This window comes from Octopus bimaculoides, chromosome 20 (genome assembly GCF_046866305.1).
Source record: "Octopus bimaculoides isolate indiv1 chromosome 20, ASM4686630v1, whole genome shotgun sequence".
NCBI classification, from domain to species: domain Eukaryota; kingdom Metazoa; phylum Mollusca; class Cephalopoda; order Octopoda; family Octopodidae; genus Octopus; species Octopus bimaculoides.
In genome coordinates, this window is record NC_142947.1 from 9,154,274 (window position 1) to 9,177,252 (window position 22,979).

General features: G+C 36.4%; 1 protein-coding gene across 10 annotated transcripts in view; it reads left to right on the top strand.

Moving 5' to 3' along the window:
• LOC106874759 (protein sax-3) overlaps positions 1 to 22,979 on the top strand; it is a 248,887-nt gene that overhangs the window by 184,196 nt on the left and 41,712 nt on the right. For 6 of the 10 annotated variants that reach the window (XM_089337975.1, XM_089337971.1, XM_052974948.2 and 3 more), the window contains 3 exons: positions 6,451 to 6,582; positions 13,955 to 13,979; positions 16,043 to 16,110. In XM_089337975.1, coding sequence (XP_089194101.1) covers positions 6,451 to 6,582; positions 13,955 to 13,979; positions 16,043 to 16,110 — 225 coding nt within the window. Of the gene's footprint in view, positions 1 to 6,450; positions 6,583 to 13,954; positions 13,980 to 16,042; positions 16,192 to 22,979 lie in introns of all 10 variants that reach the window. The other 4 variants (XM_052974947.2, XM_052974946.2, XM_089337972.1 and 1 more) reach the window with 1 other exon arrangement.

Below are 22,979 nucleotides of genomic sequence, written 5' to 3' on the forward strand. Positions count from 1 at the left end.
GATCCCACTTTTTGGACATGTTGGGCTAGCCTTAGATAAACAGGATTTGTGGAAGTCCATTCAATGGACTGTAATTCAAAAGTGCATTCTTATCTCTTTCTCACACACACACACACACAATCTCATTTATTCTGCCTGTGAAATACACAGCTACTTAAATACTTTATATACACACACACATATATATATATACATATATATAATTCAATGAGGCGGCAGTTCAATTGATTAAGCAACGGAATGCCATTGTCAAAAGCCAACAAAGTGTCTGCTTGCTTAGTTACTTTACAATGCATGGTGACAACACAAGTAGGAAATGTGGCACACACACACACACACACACTCTCTCTCTCTCTCTCTCTCTCTTTCATATACACCTACACAGAATGTGATGTATTTAGAGTATCTAAAATATTTTGGACTGTCATAGCCAACTTGTTTGACACCCACCACTACCACCACCTTAAACAATTACAGAGTTTTTGTGCTGGGTATTTTAATGAGGAGGAACCCTGAAGATTCCAGCTGCTATTACCCCTTAATTATTTGTTAAAAGTGTTGCTTATAGTGTTTTAAGCTGTTATTGTATGTTCCCAGTCATTTTCTGTTGTATGTATGAGAGAGGAACAGACTTGAATGGCAGGAAAAGAAATTTTCTTTATATCTCCCCCTCCCCCACACACTCACACTCAGTTAAATTCTTGAGTGTAGCCAGATAAATGTTAAAGCCAGGAAGCTTGTAGAATGACTTCATTCACTGAAAGCATGCTGTAAGCTGTTAATTAGTTGTTAGGCTCAAAAGAAACACCTATTATCAGGATGTGCTGTAAGTTCTGTCTAATTATGAGCTTGAACCTGTTTTTTTTTTGTTTTTTTTTCATAGAACTTATAAATATTGGTGACATTCTTCATCATCATTATCATTTAACATCCACTTTCCATGCTGGCATGGGTATGACAGTTTGACCTGGAATCAACAAGCTCCAGGGTTGTGTCATGCCCCAGAGCTATGTTTTGTTCTAGGGCTGTATCCATGCTCTACGGCTGTATCCATGCACCACGGCTGTATGCATGCTCTAGAGCCTAGTGTTTCAGCAAAGGAGACAGATAGAATAAGTATCAGCTGTAAAAGATATGTACTGGTGGTGCCCCACCATGGTCACAGTCCAATGACTGAAACCAGCAAAAATTGAAAGATAAAGAAGATAATTAAATTTGCGTATTAGATATCATGTTTGTATGAGGGGGTGCTGTAAAGTTTCTGGCTTTGGTTAAAAGAAAATACAGGAGGATCAGTTAATTATGATTTTATTCAACATATTTTCCCTCTCAGATTCACACACTTATTGCAGTAGTCCTTTAGTTTTTCTAAGCCCTGTAAAAGAACTTGGAAGGTTGGGCCTCCAGTCAGGCCTTTCACGATACCCTCAAAGCGAGGAACTTTTCAGCATCCTCTCATACTTTTAAACAAATAAATCCTAAAACTACTTCAGACTATCAACTCTAGATATGGTCTGTCTTGAGCAGTTTTTTGGCAGGAACATCAAGGTATTTGGTTTCTTAAAACCCCATTTGCTGGTTTCATCTTTGTCCCATTGTTTATATCTGCTGTCTGAAAATACTGATGTCAGTTAAAGAAGAAAAGTCTCCGCCCCCTAATATTACTCCACCTTTTCTCCCTAGTTCTTGTTACTTGTTTATTTTGGTTCTGTCTGTGTCTGTTTACATATCCAATGAAAACCTAATTTTATATGTATATATGTTGTTGTTCTGTCTTATTTCAAGATTTCTTGCCAATAAAGAAAGAGCTGGTTTCTAATCTTGATCCAAGGCTCCTTCATTAGAATTTCACAAACATCAACAGGGTATTTTCATATGTTTGTGTGCATGTATACAGCATTTGCAGTCAGTATGTTTAGTTTTATATATGTACTCTCATGCATATAGATGCATGTCTAGATATGTACACATATGTACTTAGATGCTAAGAAACTGAAAGAAGCCTGTTGTGTGTGTGTGTACATAGATATGTATATATGTATGTGCATATATATATATTCCCCACCACCACTTGAGAACTAATACATTTCTGATGTATTAGTTAAACTAATGCTATATAATACATTTGTCCAAGGTGCCAGACAGTGGGATTGAACTGAGAGCTACGCAGTTGCAAAGCAGTTTTCTTAATGACACAGGCACGCCTGCACCTCATATATAGTAAACACACACACACACACACACACACACATTTTGTATGTGTGTGTATACTATATCTATCAACACTTCAGAGAACTGTCTGTCTGTTGTGTATGTTGCCATGCCCCCCCCCCTCTCTCTCTCTCTCTCACACACACACTCAGAAAAGACCAGACTCTTTATCTTTTCTTTATGTAATTGTATGTGATGACAATTTCTGTCTCCCCCCCCCCGTCTCTCTCTCTCTCTCTCTTTACTCCTTATCTCTCCCATCTTATCTCTGTCTATTTCTCCCCATCCATCTATTTCTCTGTATGTATATGTATGTGTGTGTATGTGCATGCTACATATGTATGTATGTCCACAGTCATTGGCTGTCCTTCACTATTGGAATGGAGACTAGAATCTCCAATAGACAGCCACTATCTTTCCACACCGGCCACATTTAAAATGTCTCTGACAGTATACAGTTATCTAATCTATGATCTCCTCTGTATTTTAAAAGAAGACATGGATGAGATGAGAGATGGAGGAGGGTGTTGAAAGTTGACTTGTCAGGGAGCCTGTATGTATGTATGTGCGTGTGTGTGTGTATGATACTAATAGAGACTAACTTTGTGTTTAGACACAGAGGAATGTTATTCTTTGGTTGTATCAAACTTAAAAGTGAACCGTGTTTGTGGCAGTAACAATAATACTAAGTCTTAGCTTGTGTGTATCGTTAGCATGCCAAGCAAACTGCCTAGCAGCATTTTGTCTGTCTTCACATTCTGAGTTCAAATTCCACCAAGGTCAACTTTTCCTTTCATCCTTTCAGGGTTGATAAAATAAGTACCAGGGTCAATGTAATCAATTTAACTCCCCCCCCTCCCGAACTTGCTGGCTTTGTGCCCAAATTTGAAACTAATATTAATATGCGGTCTCTTGCTCTGACACTCCTGGGAAAGGCATACACATCACCATACTACAGGCATGGCTGTGTGATGAAGAAGTTTGCTTTCCAACCATGTGGTTTCCTGTTCAATTCCACTGTCTTGGGCAAGTTGTTCTTCTACTTACTGCTCCAAGCCAACACAAAGCCATGTGAGTGGATTTGGTAGGCAGAAAAATGCAAGAAGGCATTGGGTGTGTGCACATGTACATGTGTGTGTGTGTCCCCTTGACTTAACATAGATCGATTGTTGTAAATGAATATCATTCATTTCAAATATTGTGGAGGCCTGTCCAGCCATGGGGAAATATTACTTTGCTTGGAAACAGGTGAGGGTTGGCAACAGGAAGGGCATCCAAACCTAGAAAATAAAACATCTGATCACTGCAACTTTGGGAAAGCAGATGTTAAAACAACAACAATGATGGTGATGAGGATGATGATGAGGAGGAGGAGGAGGAGTCCAGGGAGTTAAAAAAAAAAAAAGTAATGATATTTAATACACTGATTGTGAGTGTGTGTGTGTATAAGCTAACAGGCAAAGCACACACAAACCACATATGCATGCGCACATATGCACCCAGCCAAACACACACACATTTCTTTGGAGAATGAATATCAATCTTTTTTTATCATAGATCTGAAACACTATATGGGATTCTGATAGTTTGTGTTTGGTATGTTGTTTGATAATAGACAGGACATGTTGACAGTGTGGAACCATTCTCTTTGAGTTATTGAGAAATTAACCCCCCCCCCCCATGATAACTTTTTAAAAATTCCTGGCATCAATTCATACAACTGGACATTCTTCTACAAGGTGGTGCCCCAGCATGGCCACAGTCTAATGACTGAAACAAGTAAAAGATAAAAGAAGATACTAAATGACTTGAGATCCAAGAGTGGAGATTGAGGTTGGTTGGCCACTGCTGGAGAAGTAAAGAAGAACTTGTGAGTAATTGTGTTGCTGTGGACACCAAATCATGGTACCACAGAAGACATATATATACAACAGCTTGCAGATGTTGGATGCCAAGTTGAAGCCCTAAAATCATTAATGGAAGATTGGGAGGGATGGAGAGAGGTAGTCAGGCTGGCCTGGGCAATGAGTCTGATTGGATGATGCCGCAATCAAAACAAAAATGACTTGAATAGCTCACAGTCAGATACCACAGGGCTTCACTATCTATTTCTACCAGTTACTTAACCAATCATGTACATTCAAAGACAACTATTCTCATGAAGAGTGCAGCACAAAGAGCTAGAATTACCATGTGCAGCCTGCAGATTATAAAGGCTTAAAGTAGGCTAATAATCTTCATAAACATTTGAATTAACAGCTGCCAAAATATATGCCCTTTCTCTTTGTTTAACAACTCCCTATGTTTATTTCTCTGTGGCAGATAGCCAGCCAACCATTTTAGGAATGGGGGCTAGCTATGTTATACACTTTAACAGGGTTCTCGCTCATCATCGCCATATTATCAAGCTCCCCCACCATATGGCTGTTTCTACGCTGTATATCTGATTGAGCGGTGGGGGACACAGTAAGAGGGAGAAATTCTTTGTCTGAGATAACATGAAGACAAAGAAGGTAATTTGATTCTGTAAGATTCTTGCCTCCACATGGACAGACTGTGAAGCAAGAAAACCCAAGGCTTGCCGCATTAATTCTGCCAATACACTTCACCTACATATCATGGCGCCTTTCTTTAAACACAAATAGCTGTTTCACTTCTATTCTGATACAAACAAAATATAATAATGGTCTCATTATTATTAAAATTATTATTATTTGCTTGGCGGCATTTCGTCTGTATTCATGTTCTGAATTCAAATTGAGATCAGCTTTGCTTTTCATCCTATAATAGCAAAGAGCACGCCAGGTAAAATACTTGGCAGTATTTCAGGTGTCATTACGTTCCGAGTTCAAATTTCGTCAAGGTCAGCTTTGCCTTTAGGTCTGATACTTATTCTAGCAATCTCTTTCGCCGAGTAACCAAGTTCACAAGGATGTAAACAAAACAGCACCGGTTGTCAATCTGTAGGAGGGGAGACAGATGCAAGGACATACACACAAGTGCTTCTTCACAGTTTCCATCTGCCTGATTCACTTGCAAAGTATTGGTCGGCTAAGAGCTATAATAGAAGACACTTGCCTGCAGTACTATGCAGTGGGATTGAACCCAAAACCACGTAGTTGCAAAGCAAGCTTCTTAACCACACAGCCACGCTTGTTATTATACACTTGTTGATCGAAGCAACATCTTTATTGAAGCACAATTTTTAATGTTTAATTTGAATATGACAGTGATAGAATGGTTTGTTTACTGTTGTTACACATTGTGTTTACATCCAGAGGGATCATTGTATGGCATCTTAATTTGCAGTGTGAAGGGGAAAGAAGGGATGGCGGGGTGGGGGAAATCAATTCAAGTGTTTGATTAATTATTTGACCTTTTTAGATTAAACCTGAACATTTTGTTTGTTTTTTGTTATATTTTTAGGAGTTTAGTGTTTAATTCACTTCATTAATGTGTGTGTGTGTGTACACGTGGAGAAAGAGATAGCTCCTATGCTGGCATAGTGGGAGGGTCTTAGTGTCTTTAATGTATGTTATTGTTGTTGTTGTTGTTCAGCTCTATATTGCCTTGATTGATTAGATCTTCTGGTCAGTGATATTTAAATCATTTAACATTTAAACCAGTTATTTTACCCATTTTATGTTCAAACTAACCAGATCCTGCTTCTCACACCTACCCTGTGATATCGTCCTAAAAAAATAATCACATTATTGAAATCTCAAAGCCTACAAGATAATCTTTTCTACTCTAGGCACAAGGCCCAAAATTTCGGGGTAGGGGGCCAGTCGATTAGATTGACCCCAGTATGTAACTGGTACTTAATTTATTGACCCCGAAAGGATAAAAGGCGAAGTCAACCTTGGCAGAATTTGAACTCAGAATGTAAAGACAGATTAGTTACCGCTTTCGAAACTATGCAAAAAGCTGGCACTGGAGCTAAAAACAGCTCTATAGCTTGCTGGATCCTGTGAAACTGTCCCAGCCCATGGAAAACAAATGTCGAATGATAATGATGATGATAGCACATGTTGCTCAGTGGAACAAATATCTGAACTACACATTATCAAAGCGGTTGCAGATCTATTTATTTTATCATTATATTCACAGCATTACGTTTTTTTGCAAACAGATGTTGAAGTACTCAATACAAAGAATTTGTTAATATACATTTATATTATAAATTTATTCATTGGAAAACCTAATGTTTTACTTTACTGTTGTGTTTTTCTTTTGCAGTTAATACCAAGATGTCTGAAAACACGTTGTCAACCACGCATATGATCATCATCGCTGTTGTATGTTCAGTGATTCTCATAGTACTGGTCGTCGTACTTGTTCTCTTCCTCTACTGGCGGAACAAATCCCAAAGTACGTATTGTCATTCTCTCTTGTTTAATTCCAAGTTTTGCATTATTTAACTTGACATCCGTTTCACATGGGACCTGTCTGCTTGCCTTACTTACATCCATCCCCATTTGTCATTCTGTAGTAGATGTCTGCCACAAATTCTATATAGTATTGCATCCAAATTGATGGAATAGGTTTTTATGGATAACCCGCCATACTGCACGGACACCCACCCACCCACACACAAACAATCTGTCTGGCTCACATGAAATTAAGTAACTGACTCTCTCTCTCTCTCTCTCTCTCACATGGAACTATCTTTATCTCATGAAATCCTCTCTCTCTATCTATCTCTGTCTCTCTCTCACATGGAACTATCTCTTTCTCTCACACACATATACGCACATGAAACTAATTCTCTCTCGCTCTCACATGGAATTAATTCTCTCTTTCTCTCTCGCATAAAACTCTCTCTTTCTTTCTCACAAACTCACCCATACACACACACACACACAACCATCTTAAGATCTCTTAACCTCATCCATCACAGTATATTGATAGATGCTTTCTAAAAGCTTCCAAATTATACACGAGGAGAAAACGGGGAAAGTATATAAATACTTTTGTCTTCCAAGCGCATCAGTTACACAAATGAAACGGTTCCAGACAGGAATCAGAATGAGATTGAATCTTCACATGAAAGAGTTATTACATCGAAATGATTTTCTGGCGAGAAAATTGCTAACTGAAACAGCTATTACGAAGGATTATGGGTTGGTGTGGATTTTAAAGGATTAATGTGTTGGCACCACAGCATATGAGGTGGAAGTAATTATAACCAATGTTGTCTGCCAGTGGTAGTGGGTTTTAAAGATTACCAAGGGAATCTAATGGGTATCTAATGGGCTTCTACATGGTTTCCATCAACAAAATTTCACTTACATGGTATGGGTCAACCCAAGGTTATATAAAAAAAAACCAAATTATGCTTCCCCAAGATGGAACTCAAGACCCCATGCTACAAAGTGAAGTTTTTAACCATTCAGCCATACTATACCTCTGTGTGTGTGTGTGTGTGTGTGTGTGTGTGTGTGTGTGAGTGAGAGTGAGAGAGAGAGAGAGAGAGGTTTTTTTCTCTTAGTAGGCATAGTATTACTGAACAGAGAACTGTCCCCTTCAAGAAGCCATGTTGTTTTAATACCATATGTAACTTAGAGAGTTGCGGCTAGGGAGGAGACAATAACATCAGTTTCTATTTTCTTTAGTTTCAAAGAAAAATATTTCTTTCTGAAAGGAACAAAGTTAACAAAAGTAAAAAGCCTACAGCAGGGGTGGGGGTTTCTGTTGATGTTGTTGTTGTTGTGTTAAACATCTTCACTCTCTCACACCATCACATATTTTTGCTCTGTGCTAGGGAATTATATTTCAGTGAATTTGGGGCAGGGCTTTTTTTTTTTTTTTCTGTATTTTATTTTAACTTGTTTCTTATGTAAAGGGGAGGGAGCAGAAAGAAGGGCCTCTTTAACACAAGAAGGGGAAAAAAATATTCCCACGCTTCTTCCAGGAGTTCAGTTAGTTGTCTTTGTGTTCGCCTCTGCTTAACATCTCCTTTAGACTACTTCTACAAACTTGTTGATCCTAAAACTTTCGAGAGAAGAAATGGAGCCAGGTAAGAGAATATACATACATACATATAATATATTTAAAAACAAAATGAAACTCAAAAATATTTTCGAATCTGATTCAATGTTAATTTTTCTTCAGTTTGATTATTTTTATACTGTTCGTTAACCTTTTCATCACCATATTTTTGTTGAAATGCAGTGTTTTTGTTTCAGTTAATGTTGAAAATAATGAATGATTTAGTAAAGTAACATTCTGATTATCAACCTGGTGTTTAGAACATAAATTAACACAGAATTTTGATGAAAGGTTATAATTTAGATAGCTTTAAAACAATAAGTTCAGCAGGAGTGGCTGTGTGGTAAGAATCTTGCTTCCCAACCACATGGTTCCGGGTTCAGTCCCACTGCATCGCTACTTGGGCAAATGTCTTCTACTATAGCCATGGGCCGACCAAAGCCTTGTGAGTGGATTTAGTAGATGGAAACTGAAAGAAACTCATCGTGTGTGTCTGTGAGTCTGTGTTTGTCCCCCCACCATCGCTTGACAACCAATATTGGTGTGTTTACATCCCCGTAACTTAGTATTTAATTTATCAATCCTGAAAGGATGAAAGGCAAAGTTGACCTCAGTGTAATTTGAACTCAGAATGTAAAGATGGCTGAAATACCACTAAGCAGTTTGCCCAGCATGCTACCTTGATATAATGATAATAACGATAATAGTCCTTTCTACTACAGGCACAAGGCCTGAAATTTTGAGGGGGAGGGCAAGTCGATTAAATTTAACCCCAGTGTGTGACTGGTACTTATTTCACCAACTCCGAAAGGATGAAAGACAGTCAACGTCAGCAGAATCTGAACTCAGGACATAAAGATGGATGAAATACCGCTAAGCATTTTGCCTGGTATGCTAACAATTCTGCCAGCTCACTGCTTTTATATAATAACAACAACAACATTAATAATGATGATAATAATAATAATAATAATAATAATAATAATAATAACAAAGGACTTAGCCAAGGTCTTAAAACTGTTTCTAAAAATCTGTATCAATCATATTAGATTAATGCATGATTGATTATTTCAAACAGTATATTTTATAAATAGAATAATTGAATAAATTTACACTCTATTAAAGGCTAAATTAAACTTTGTGTAGAATTTATTTTGTTTTGATATTCAACATGATTTTTATGATTTTCCTAGGATCTATTACAATCCAAAATGTTGAATTTTATTCTAATCAAATCACATTCCTTTAAATCCTTAAGCAAAAGAATAACTTTTCTTCATTTCCGGCTTGTTGCTGGTTTCGATTCCATCCATCTATTCCGTTGTCATTTGATAGAATTCCAGAAAATGGTTTATTTGCTTGTAATTCCATCCAGTCTAGCTGCTGCCTTTCATAAATCTTTCCTTTCAAAACAGAAGGTTGCGTTTAAGTTTCCTCAGCATTTTTGTTGTTGTTGTTGTTTTTTATTCCTCCTTTACATTCTTCTTCAAGGGAGCAAATATGGGAGTTAGCATTCGGGCAGCGGGGTAAGTTGGCAGAAGATTGACATAGATACCTTGCCTGCCACATTTAATTCTAACTACTTCCAGATAAAGGGGGTTCTTGTTACCCTTAAAGCAGCCAGCAATTTCACATGGGAAAAGTCTGTTTATATTAGACTAACACCTTTCTCCTCTCTGCAAAGAGAGGTACCATATGTAATGTGAGTCAATCTTCCAGCCTTTGCTTCCCTCCTAAACACCCAACAAGGGGACTCTAATATTTCACAAAATTCACAAAGACAAACATTATCTCATTTCTTTCTCAAATGAAAAACAGTTTTATTGGCTGTCTGTGATGGGATTAGTCAATGGAAAGTGGACGGTTATTTTCCATCTTTTCTTTGTTTCAGTAATTGGACTGGGGCCATGCTGGGGCACTGCCTTGAACGGTTTAGTCAAACAAATTGATCCCAGCACTTATTATTTAAGCCCAGTGCTTTTTCTTTTGGTCTCTATTTGCCAAAGTTATGTGGACACAAACAAACTAACACTAGTTGTCAAGTAGTGGTGAGGGACAAACACAAATATATATATATATATGATGGGCTTATTTCAGTTTTCATCTACCAAATCTGCTCTCAAGGCTTTGGTCAACCTGGAGCTTATATTAGCGAACACAGGCCCAAGGTGCCATGTGACAGGTTTGAACCTAGAACCATGTGGCTGAGAAGCAAACTTCTTACCACACAGCCATGCCCAAAACCCTTTTGATGCCAACCCAACTCAAATAAGGCCTGACAATACTAAGCATTCATGTTGCAGTTAAAATATTGATCACAGTTCCATAATACAAATGATATGATAAGCTATCAGTTGATCCAACACCAATATAGTATGATATATACAAATATTTTTATAAACCTTTGAAAATTTTAATTATATTGAAAATTAATTAAAACACAAAATAGCAGTCTCTCTACTCATTAAAAATTTAGTCACGAAAGGGTTAATATTCTTAGTTGAAATTTTGTCTTTCTTCTATCCAGGAAATCAGATATAAAATAAATATCGATAACATAGTGTTCTTCATTAAGTAACAAATTGGTTTGCAGATTCTTAGCTTTCATGGAGATGGTCTTGAATCTGCTTTCAGAAATTGAGAGCATCTGGGAGAGGAAAAACAACAAAAATGAAGAACACAAATATAACTATAACTAAGTCTTTTCTTATATAATTCAGTTCACATCAAGGTTGCAATATAGGAATATTAAATTGACTCTGAGTATTTGACTGGATACTTTGCCAACCCTGGAAGGATGAAAGTCAAAGTTGACCTTCATGGGATTTGAACTTGAAATGTGAAGGTGCAAGCATGTCTGTGTGGTAAGAAGTTTTCTTCTTAACCACACGGTTCTGGGTTCAGTCCCATCACATCTCACCATAAGCATTTTTACAGGGTCAAGGAAATAAAGTACCTGTTGAGCAGTGGGGTCAATGTAATCGACGTACCCCACTTCCCTAAAACTGCTGGCCTTGTGCCAAAAGTTGAAATTAATATATGAAGTGCCAATTCCAGAATAGTAGATTAGCAGATTTGTTAGAATGTAGGATGAGAGGCTTTGTGAGTTCAAATCCTACTAATAATTCCAGAACTATTAATTGACCACGGGGCCTCAATCAATTATGAAAGCAACAATGGTTGGGTTAGGATTATAACACTGCTACTACTTTAGTCAAACAATAATAACAATTTATCATTCACCTGTAAATTTGCTTTCCATTAAAACAAACAAAAAAAGTCTGCTTTGAGCTTACAAGTTTATGAGAGTGGAGCTTATCTGGTCAGTTTTTTTTCTGAATTTCCGAGGGATGTAATCTGAGAGTATAATTCTCTCCATTGAACAAGGCACCAGTACATTGCAAGATTAACCCCCACCTCGACTCTAATAGCATTAGTATTAATTTTCAGCTGAGTGTACTTGTGCAACACTGCCTTGTCTAAGAACTGAACCCCCAACCAAATGAGCACAAGCCTTAACACTTTAACCACTAGTCCACATGCCTTCAAAAGAGAAATAAAACATTAAATATTATTACAATAAGACAGCGAGCTGACAGAACAGTTAGCATGCTTGGCAAAATGCTTAGCGGCATTTCGTCTGCCCTGACATTCTAAGTTCAAATCTCACCAAAGTCAGCTTTGCCTTTTATCCTTCCGGGGTTGATATAATTGACTAAACTCCTTCTCCCAAAATTGCTAACCTTGTGAAAATATTTGAAACCAGTATAATTACAATATATTAGAGATTAGTTATATTGCTACTGTAGAGTGAGTTTTTTTTTTCCTTTTCTCTTCAACTATTAACCGCATCTTTAGTGTTTCTGGCAACCCTTTTTTTATATTGGATTTAGTCTCCAATCATTAATTAATCTTGTCTGATTAATTAATGATTTTGTCTGTGATTTGTTATTGTCATTGCCTTTAATTCTAGTGTAGTAGCTTAATAAGTTTTAACCCATGTGTTGCAGCACTGCGTCAGCATCCCACAGTAGTGCATTGATGTGCTACAGTAATGTATATGTTGCATTAAAGTATCACCATGTGCCGCAGTAATGCATTTGCTGCAGTAATGCATCACTATGCTGCAGTGATGCATTGCTGTGTCACAGTAATGTGTCACTCTGTGCTGTCGTAATGTGTCCATGTGTTGCAATGTTGCTTTGTTGTGCCGCAATAATACGCTACCATGTTACGGCAATGCATCACTGTGTTGCAGTAGTGTGTCACTGTTGCAGTGATGCATCACCATGTTGCGTCACAGTGCCATAGCCATGTAACACAGTGTTAGAAGTAAAGGTCAAGAATTCGACCCTACTCTATATATGTACGCACACACACACACATGTGCCATCCTCATCACATGTATAAACCTTATTTCATATGTTCTTAACGTTACAAATTACTAAAATTTCTGCTCTTCTCTCCTGAGATTTAACATAGTTCTGTAAAAATCTTTCATGTAATTTAGAATGTTCTATTTGTTTTGTTTGTTAAGTATGAATATGTGTTTGTGTGTGTGTGGCTTACGGTTAAGAAAAATTGGTTCACAACTGTATAAATTCAGGTTTAATCCCATTGTGTGGCATTTGTCTATCATAAACATAGCACATAATTTTGTCAAAAATCATTTCAGTCATAACAGCAGCAACTCTGCACTTGTATGTTTGTTCATAATGGATTTTCAACCCAGCAGTGAACAAGCATACTTTTGTTCATAAAGAACAGCAGTTTACTTTGTTAGTCCCATTGGAACTGTATGTGTATAAGTATTTCATATTGGTCCCTCAATATGTAACCTTTCACAGAGTATGAGTTTGGTTTTTGTAACTGTAATACAACCACAGACAGCACAAGCAAGATTATCTCTGGATGATTCACCACCGTGGGGAACTTCAATAACCTGCACTTTTCGGGCACTACTTTCCCCTATTTGATGGATAATTCAGATTTTCTCAAAATGCAGACTTTTCTTAGATCATCATTCATGCTTCTTGTTCAGTATGAGATATTTCCAATGAACAGTGCAAACGTTGAAGGATTTCAGGTTGATTTTTGAGGTATCATGAAGTCTTTTTTATGGTTTATTCAAGGGATGCTTACTGAGGGCTAATTTTGCATTAAGTAATCACTCCGGGAGCCTAAAACCATTACATATACTTGGTCATAATGTGTGTATGTGTGTACACACAAGTTAACTGGAAGATGGGCAAATTTGAAGCTGAACTGGAGTAGAGAGAGTATGTCATTGAAGAGGTTGCAAATGGTGATGAAAGGACTATTACACAACTGATTGATCGATATATCAAATGATTTAAACAATCAATCAGTTAGTTAGTTGGTGTTAAATTGTTAAATCAAAAAAATAAAGTAAAAATTGAACCAGTGTGTGTATCTGTTTATTATTGGTATTATGACCCTCCTGAGAGTCAACAAAATCTGTTCCAATACATGAGTTTACGTCAGAAATCTTGAAAACCAAATACAAAATCAATGTAATCAAATTTAGCCATAATGAAAAACAAACAGTAAGCTAGAAATTCATTCAAATGTTATTGTATACTTTTTTCCCTTTTGTTTGATTTTTATGAAAAACTAAAATAAAAATTAGGAAGTTCTCTCCTATAATTATGTTTCGCTAATAATATCTTCTGATTGTTAATTTTCTGGAATATTCCTCAAAGTTCATTTTGTTTGTCTTCTTCTTTTACAGAGAAACAATACGGTAATGAAGTGAAGTAAGTATATTTGTTTTACTGCTCTTTTTAGTTAATCCAGTTATTTTGTTGTTTTATTTTAACGTAGCAACTCATACATAAATATTCCTCGCTACAGCTTGGCAAACAGGCAGTTTGTTGCCAATGTCAATGGTTTGAATGACTAAAAGACGCCCTTCGGTCATGAATGACCATGGGATTGCACCTAGAAAGTGCCACCCCGAGGCACAAATCTGGGCAAGGTTGTTTATGGAAGACCAGCAGTCGCCTACGCATACCAGCCTCCCCTCTCCGTGTCACTGATGTTATCCAAGGGAAAGGCAAGGGCCAATACAGTTTGGCACCAGTGATGCCGTAACTCATTTCTACAGCTGAGTGGAACTGGGGCAACAGTTGCTCCCTATACACAGATATTTCATACTTTCTTATTGTCTTCATCTAGCTCTCCTTTTTCACACTTGCTTGTTATACATACACAAACATACACTCATGTACATTCTGTGTGTGTGTGTGTGTGTGTGTGTGTGTGTGTGTGTGTATAACTGCAGTTTATGTGTTTACATTCCTGTAACTTAACAGTGCAATAAAACAGACTGATAGAATAAGTATGAGACTTTAAAAAAAAAAAATTGTTACTGGAGTCGATTTGTCCAACAAAAATTATTGAAGGCAGTGCCCTAGCATGGCCGCAATCTAATGACTGAAACAAGTAAAAGAATATATATATATATATGATCATACTCCCTATAGTCAACTTCCATCTATCTTATACTCCATATCTCTCTCTATACACACACACATTTGCAAGCATGCGTACAGGCACATGTATTCCACACTTTATCTAGCTATTTCAGTCTCTCTCTTTATCTCTTCTTATACAAACACTTACATATATACACACATACATAATATATCTTTCACACACAAGTTTATTCAGTCTCTTCCTAATACTTTTTTTCTACTTGATGTGTGTGTGTGGCTCTAATTATTTCTGTGTCACTTGGTAAACATCATATCTCCATCCTTCCCCGTCCAATACTCTTATATGTTTCCACTCATATTTCCTTGGCTTATCCAGTTTTAATCTGGTGCAGCAGGAACTGTTTTGTTTTTGTTTTTTTTTACACTGTTGTGATAATAGCCAGGGGTAAAACTGTTATATGACCTTGCTGTCATTTCCCCAGTTGATAATGAAACAAACAGTACTAATAGTTCTGCTACAATACAACATCAGCACAATCATGAGGGGGGGGGGGAGGGCACTATCACCAGTGGGTGATACAATACAGCATGGAATTGGGGTGAAAAATAATACTTTTTTCTTTTTCTTCCCATTGTCTCTAATTGCCCTCCTCTCACTTTCTTTCTCTCTTTAACTATCCTTTTCTTTCTCTCTGCATATTCAAATATCTGTCCCCTACTCTATTTAACCCTTTGGAATCCAAACTGGGGGGGGGGGATGAATCTATCTGCTTTTTGTTCAGACTGGCCATATCCAGGCCCCAATACTCTATCTATTTTTTGATGAAACTGGTCAGGTCCAGCCTCTCACACCTACCCTACATTGTTATTCTAAAAATAGATAATCATATCATTGGAATCTCAAAACTATGAGATAATTCATGATTAATTCAAAGCAAAGTAAATGGACAAGCATTGCATTTAACAGAGTAATCTTAACACTAAATGGTTAAACAAAACTACAATAATAAAATCACAGTACCAAGACAGCCTGACACACGTGTTTAGTGAAGTTAGTGTAAGCATATTAGTTTTAGCAAATATGACAAGTAACTTTGAACATATTTCAATCTTATTAAGGCCTCTTCAGTAAAGCATAAACCTTAACCATACTATCTAAATTAGCAATGAAGTAAATAACTAAATATATGTGTAAGAACATACATTTATTTGTCAGCATAGAAGAATGGAAATACTCCAAAAAAATCTTGCAAACCTGTGTTTTTTTCCATACAGATGGTATCTAAGATTAATTCTGTTCATTTAATATTTCTTTTTAAATTTTATTCATTTATTTGTTTCTATAATCATTAAAAAAAATTTTTTTACCCTCTTTGTAACAGCTATCCCCATATCGCTAACGGAAGAGTCGGGAACGGAATGCCCAGCCAGCAGGTGTATGAAAATCCAGGTATGAACACTGTTGACGGCAAAATGAATATGCATGAAAATGGTTTCACACCTGTATCCTATTATAATCTTTCTCCCGATAGTAAGTATTAACAGCATGACCTCTTGACCTCTAACCTGCGTTCTCTCTGAGTACAATCCAGAATACTGTTGTTGTTGTTGTCTGACCCCAAGTTCATCCTAATTGAACAGATCAATGATCAAAAGCATTCCAGCCATAATCCGAAAGAAATCATTATTATTATTAAGATGGCGAGCTGGCAAAATCGTTAGCTGCATCTCGTCCATCTTTACATTCTGAGTTCAAACTCCACTGAGGTCAACTTTACCTTTCATCCTTTCAGGGTCGATAAAATAAGTACTAGTTGAGCACTGAGGTCGATATAATCGACTTAGTTTCTTCCCCAAACCTACTGGCCTTGTGCCAAAATTTGAAATCATTATTATTATTATTATTATTATTATTAAGATGGTGAACTGGCAAAATACTTAGCTGCATTTTGTGCATCTTTACATAATAAATTCAGATTCCGCCAAGGTTGACTTTGCCTTTCATCCTTTTGGGGGTTATAAAATAAAGTACCAGTCAAACACTGGGGTCGATGTAGACACATTACCCCACCCCCCACAAAATTGCTGGCCTTATACCAAACTTTGAAACCATTATTATTATTATTATTATTCAGGAGTTTTATTTTTATAACGTGCTTTCACTTCACTACCAAGCGCAGCTCTGTGTGCCTTGGGTATGTGCTGTGGTGCTCTTATGGTTACTGTATTGAAACCATTATTATTATTATTATTATTATTATTATTAAGGTGGTGAAGTGGCAGAATCTTTAGCACATTGGACAAAATGCTTCATGGCCTTTCTTCTGGGCCCTCTACATTCTGAACTCAAATTCTGTTGAGGTTGACTTTGTCCTTCATCGTTTCGTGATTGATAAAATAAGTATCAGTGCAGTACTGGGATTGATGTAATCAACTTACTCTCAAATTGCTGGCCTTGTGCCAAAATTTGAAACCATTGTTGTTGTTATTATTATTATTAAGGCAGCGAGATGGCAGAATCGTTAGCACACTGCACGAAATGCTTAGCTATATTTCATCTGCTACTACATTCTGAGTTCAAATTCCGCCAAGGTCAACTTTGCCTTTTGTCCTTTCAGGTGTCGATAAATACCAGTGAAACACTGGGGTCAATGTAATCAATACATTCCTTCCCCACAAAATGGTTGCCCCTGTGGCAAAATTTGAAACCGTTACTATTATTATTATTGTTTACAGTTTGTGAAAAAATGAAATTGCTCATCAAACTGTAATGCATAAAAACTGCAGGTTATTGAAGTTCGACAGTGGCTGGTTCAAAGATAACGGGTGTGATTGTCATTTTAATTAGGAATTACTCTGCTAACTTTTCAATTAAGTCCAACAGTATCCAGGATTGTACTCAGGATCGTACTCTACTGCTAAGGATGTTCATAGAATGACAAAGTCAGATGTAAGTCAGAATGCAATGCAACTCTACTATTAGCATGGAATTGGGAAACACTTATCACTTGCTCTATCAGTCTATCTATATATATATATATATATATATATATATATATATATATATATATCTCCCTCTATCTCTCTTTCTTTACTAACTTTTTACTTAACGTTCTATATTGTTCTTTCTCTTTAACCTTTTCCTAATTAAATAAGGATTCAGTTTTTAGTCTCTTATAGCATTTAAATAAAAATGCTACGTTCAATTATGTATTTGCTTGGCTTCTTTACATATTGTTACAAATTTCTACTCATTTAACAAATGCCAATTGCCCTTTCTCTCTTTTTTTTTTCTTTTTACTTTTTTTAACTAAATTGATATTTTGATCTGCCTGTTCTCTCTGTGGTTACCTTATTTCATTTTTGTCTCTTTCGTGAACCATAAAGACCCAGAAAGACGTGCTTAAATTTTGTTTTGTGTTTAGCAAATAGGAGACAAAATACACACACACACACACACACACACACAAACAACAACAACAACAGTTTGTCATAAGTAAATTGTCTTGAAAATTATAGAACCTTTAACACCTAGAAGGCCGTAAGCTGGCAGTCACTAACATCATCATCATCATCATCGTTTTCCATGCTGGCATGGGTTGGACGGTTTTACTGAGGTCTGGAGAGCCAACAGCTTGCACCAGGCTCCAATCTGCTCTGGCAATGTTTCTACAGCTGGATGCCCTTCCTAACGCCAACCACTCCAAGAGTCTAGTGGGTGCCTTTTATGCGCAGAACATGAAGCCAGAAGAAATGCTACTAAGCATTTTTCCTGCTGCGGTGATGATTCTGCTAACTCGCTACCTTAGGTGTAAATATATTCAAAAAACACTTTTTTAGTTCTAAAGAAGGATCAGTACTCCAAAATATTATCTTAACCAGTAAACATTATCTCCACTCCATGTCATCAGTAACCCCTACTAAAATGAACATAAGTATGGCATCTTGGGTGTCTTCCGCTATAGCCCCTGGCCAACCAATGCTTTGTGAGTAAACTGGGTAGACTGAAACTGTGTGTTTGCATTTGTGCTAATCCCCCCACCATCACTTGACTACAGGTGTTAGTTTGTTTACATCCCCATAACTTAGTGATTCAGCAAAACAGACTGATAGAATATGAGTGCCAGACTTAAAATAATTTATGGGGTTAATTTCTTCGACTAAAATCCTTCTTGATGCTGCCCCAGTATGGCTGCAATCCAATGACTGAAACAAGTAAAAGATAAAAATCAAAATGTCATTCCATGAACAGTCTTAGCATTAAGTTACTAAGGAAACTAACTCATTGTTTGAATTAGAACATTGTTAAACAAAGATTCCTATTTCCAAAGTTTATATTCATTTAATTTTGTGTTTGTTTCAATGTTTTGACATAATTTCTAAACCTAATTGATTGTCCAAGAGTTGTTTTGTGTCTTATTGTTTTTTTTTTTAATTTTTATGTTGTATTTTTTTTTTCCTGCTTGCTTTATTTTTTGCTTATCTTCTTGGTTTCCGTTCAGCTTGTACTTTATTCATTAACATTGCTAATTAATGTTTGCTTATGCTGCAACACTTCTGGCATTTGCTTCTGCTTCCTCATTCCTATGCATTCTTGTAGGTGTCAACTGCAATTGATCAAAGAACTGCACTGTGAATGATGAGAGAGATGTTTTTTTTTTCTTTTTGGTATTTGTGACATGACTATATAAAGATGGATTTCTTTTTTTACATAATCTGTGATTTGATAAAATGCAGCATCAAAATTAGGGCAATAATTGAAGCAAAGTGTGTCTATGACACTTCTTGTCTAGGCATGGCTATCTGGTTAAGAAGTTGGCTTTGGAACTCCATGGTTCAGTGAGTGTATAGTAGTAATATGAAGTACAGTGAGGCCTGGATGTTCATTATGATTGAGGTAAAAGATTAGAAATTGCATGAATATTTCTGGTAAATAAGTTAAACATCGATCCATTTGATCAAATAGTGGTGTAATCTTTCAATCGTTGAAGAGTTATATGTTGAGGTGCAGTGTTTTGTGAAAAACCCTGTTTAACTTATAGATGGCTTGCAAATTAAGTTACAAGGCACTTTTCAGTTATGCATAACCTACAGCTTTTAGTACCAGATGTGAGGTACATATGAGCATAATACAAGGTTCTGACTTATCCTTCACCCTTTTCAATATTGTTCTGATCTCTGTCATGAAACAATTGAAAGATTTTGATAAAAGCTTGGCATTCATTAATGCTTTCTCCACAAATATTAGACAACACAGACCCAATATCCATAGTTTTGACAAATTGAAAATATCTATTAAACATATCCATTGAACAGATGAAGCATGTAAAAAATAAAATGAGGCATGAAATCTAATTACTTTGCAAAAGAAATGATGACATTGGAACTTCTGGAAAAGAATATATCATAGAGCTTGTGTTTCCCAACAGTAGAGTTATAGAATCAGATGATGTAAAAATAAGGAAAATCTAAAACGGAGGAGTTCTGTTACACAAGTCTAATGACAAGGCTTGAAATGGTCTTCACTTCTGAACTGTGTAGGTCAATTCAGGTGGTTATTTACACACACACACACACACACTCCTTTTGTGGCAGTCTGCCTCACAAATCCTTATCATCTATATCTTCCTCATCTTTATCAGCCACCCTTATCATCCCCAGTATTAGCTTCATGATTATCATCCCCCATCATTATCATCTACATCAGTGGTTCCCAAAGTGGGTGGTACTGCCCCTCTGGGAATGGTGGAAAGATCCAAGGGGGCAGGGGCTGAAGAAAAGTGGACAATGGATATAAAAACAACAAAATAGTGGGTTAATTAGCTTAAGCTTTATTTGGGAAATATTGCTGTTTTGAACTTGATGCAGAAAGTGGTCTAAGTTTGTGGTGGCAAGTGGGGTAGGGGCGTTAGGAATGTGACCTGGATGCCAAGGGGATGGCAACCCGAAAAAGTTTGGGAACCACTGGTCTATGTTATCACCATCAATTTAATTTTATGCTTCTGAATGTTTTTTGAAATTGGTCTTTGTGACTGAGAGATAAATAAGTATAAGTCACACTAATTTTATATTTGATTTAAATTGAAAAACTTGAGGTGCAACTCAGAAACAGGGCAAAGCTAAAACCAAGCAGGGGAAAAAAAAATTACACCTAGTTTTAACACTAAATAAAAGGTGCAACTTATAATGAGTAAAACCTCTGGTTTGGGACTTTCTAATGACTTCGGAAGCACTAAAAATAATTGCTTAATTAGATTTGCCTTTTCACAGTGAATTCTGTTAATGCTTGTTATTTTAAGTGGAGGCATCGAGGTAGTAGTATTTATTTATCAATACATACAAAAACACAATCTTCAGTCTGACAACAACAAATCCTGCCTGACAATTGTCTGCTCTTGAGAATTTGTGAAGAAAATCTTTGTTAGTATCATTATGTTTCTATTATTAGATTGGTTCTTTCTAGTTAATCTGATGTGCGTATGTTGAAATTGAAGTTTCAGCCTACTTGTGTCTATTTACTCCAAGTACCCATTAATTTTGAAAGCTAATTTACTGTTCTTATATTGGCTGTTCTCTCCTTGTTGCTATTATTATTTGGTCTCAGTTGATGACACACGTATATTGTTTTATTTTATTGCTGTTAAATATATATCTATATAATGTTGTTGTTATGAAGGTGCATTGCTTAGTGGTTAGGCTGTTTTACTCATGATTGTGAGATCATGGTTTCCCAGACCAGTTGTTGCATTGTGTTCTTGAGCAAAACTCATTTCACATTGCTCTATGATTATTTTCGTCATCTGACATGTTGCACATTGTGCACCTGTACAGGTAATATCAATTTCGATGGAGGGAGTGAGCTGATGTGAATACAAACACTTGATCACTATAAACAAGTCATCTATGTGGTTGTTCTTCAAGAAATTGCAGAACCTTCACACATCATCTAACGACAGGAAAGTCCATGATAGATATATATATATGTATATATATATATATAGAGGACTTAACAAAGTGTTTTCTGGATATAGTAATAGACCTGTATTAGCTTTCTAATCCTTAAATACTCTAACTGAGCATACTCAGTTCCATGCATGTGCACTTGAGACACAGGAACCGAGTTAATTTATTTTTGATAGTGAGATATTTCTGTTAAGAGTTTTGCCAAATGTGCTAACGATTCTGCTGGTTCACATTTGTAACTCCTGTTCAGCAAGAAGACACCTGTTCTTGTCCCTTTATCTTGTTTTAACCTTGAACAATATTACACTTCTGATCAGTTGGTAACTAGTAATTTGTATTTAAAAGTTGAATCAGTTCACTGGAGAAGATTGGTGATGAGTGTGGGAAGTGCTCGAGAAGTAGGGGAGTTTTCTTTGAAGGTTCCCAACTCAGGAATTTACAGATATTTATTTATATCACAATATCTTGGTATTTTTCTCATAATTTTTATATTTCTCCCTTTCTGTTTTCCTCTATCTGCTTCTTTCCTTCTTCCTTTGTCTATTTTCTTTTTATTCTGCCTACCTTTTGTTCCTCTTCTTCCTCCCCATCCCCTCTATATATTTTCATCCTCCTTTTCTTCTTGTCCTCCCCTCTTTTCTTTCTTTTTTTTTTTGTTTTTGTTCTTATTCTTCTTCAAGATTGAGAAATATTCATTTTCCTTTTCATATGCACCATTCACCATGCACATGCACACTTTTATTATTATTATTACTGTGTGAGGAATTAACAGATGTTATTGCCAGGAATGTGATGATGATGATGATGATGCAAGCTCAATTTTTGGCAATGCAACAGTGATGCTATTAATAAAAATTATAATAACAAATATATATATATAAATATATGTGCTGACAATTTATTTGAGACAGTGTCCTTCATTCCATTCCTTATTCTGTGTTTGATGTAAAGGTGATAAAACTATTTGGAAAAGCACTTGTCGACTCTTTGAAAAAAAAAATCTCTCTCTTCAGAAGTAAAGCACAAAAAGAATGTAATAGTAGTAATAGTAATAATAATAATAATTACAATGTAAGTAACCAACAAGAGAGATTTTCTCGAGAGGCTGGTTGAGAGAAAGAGAGGAGGAGGGGGTAGTATGTAATGGTTTTGGTATTGTTATTTTTACTGCAATTGAAGATAAGATGATGATCTGTGTGGATTAACCTGGTTTCCAAAGAAATTTTGGTTTTCAGCAATGGGGAGTGACAGTAAGAGGAGGCCAATTGTGGTGGTGGTGGTAGTAGTAGCAGTAGTAGTCGTTGTCGTCGATGTGGGTGGTGGTGGTGTGGGGGACGGAGGAGTAATTTCCAAAAG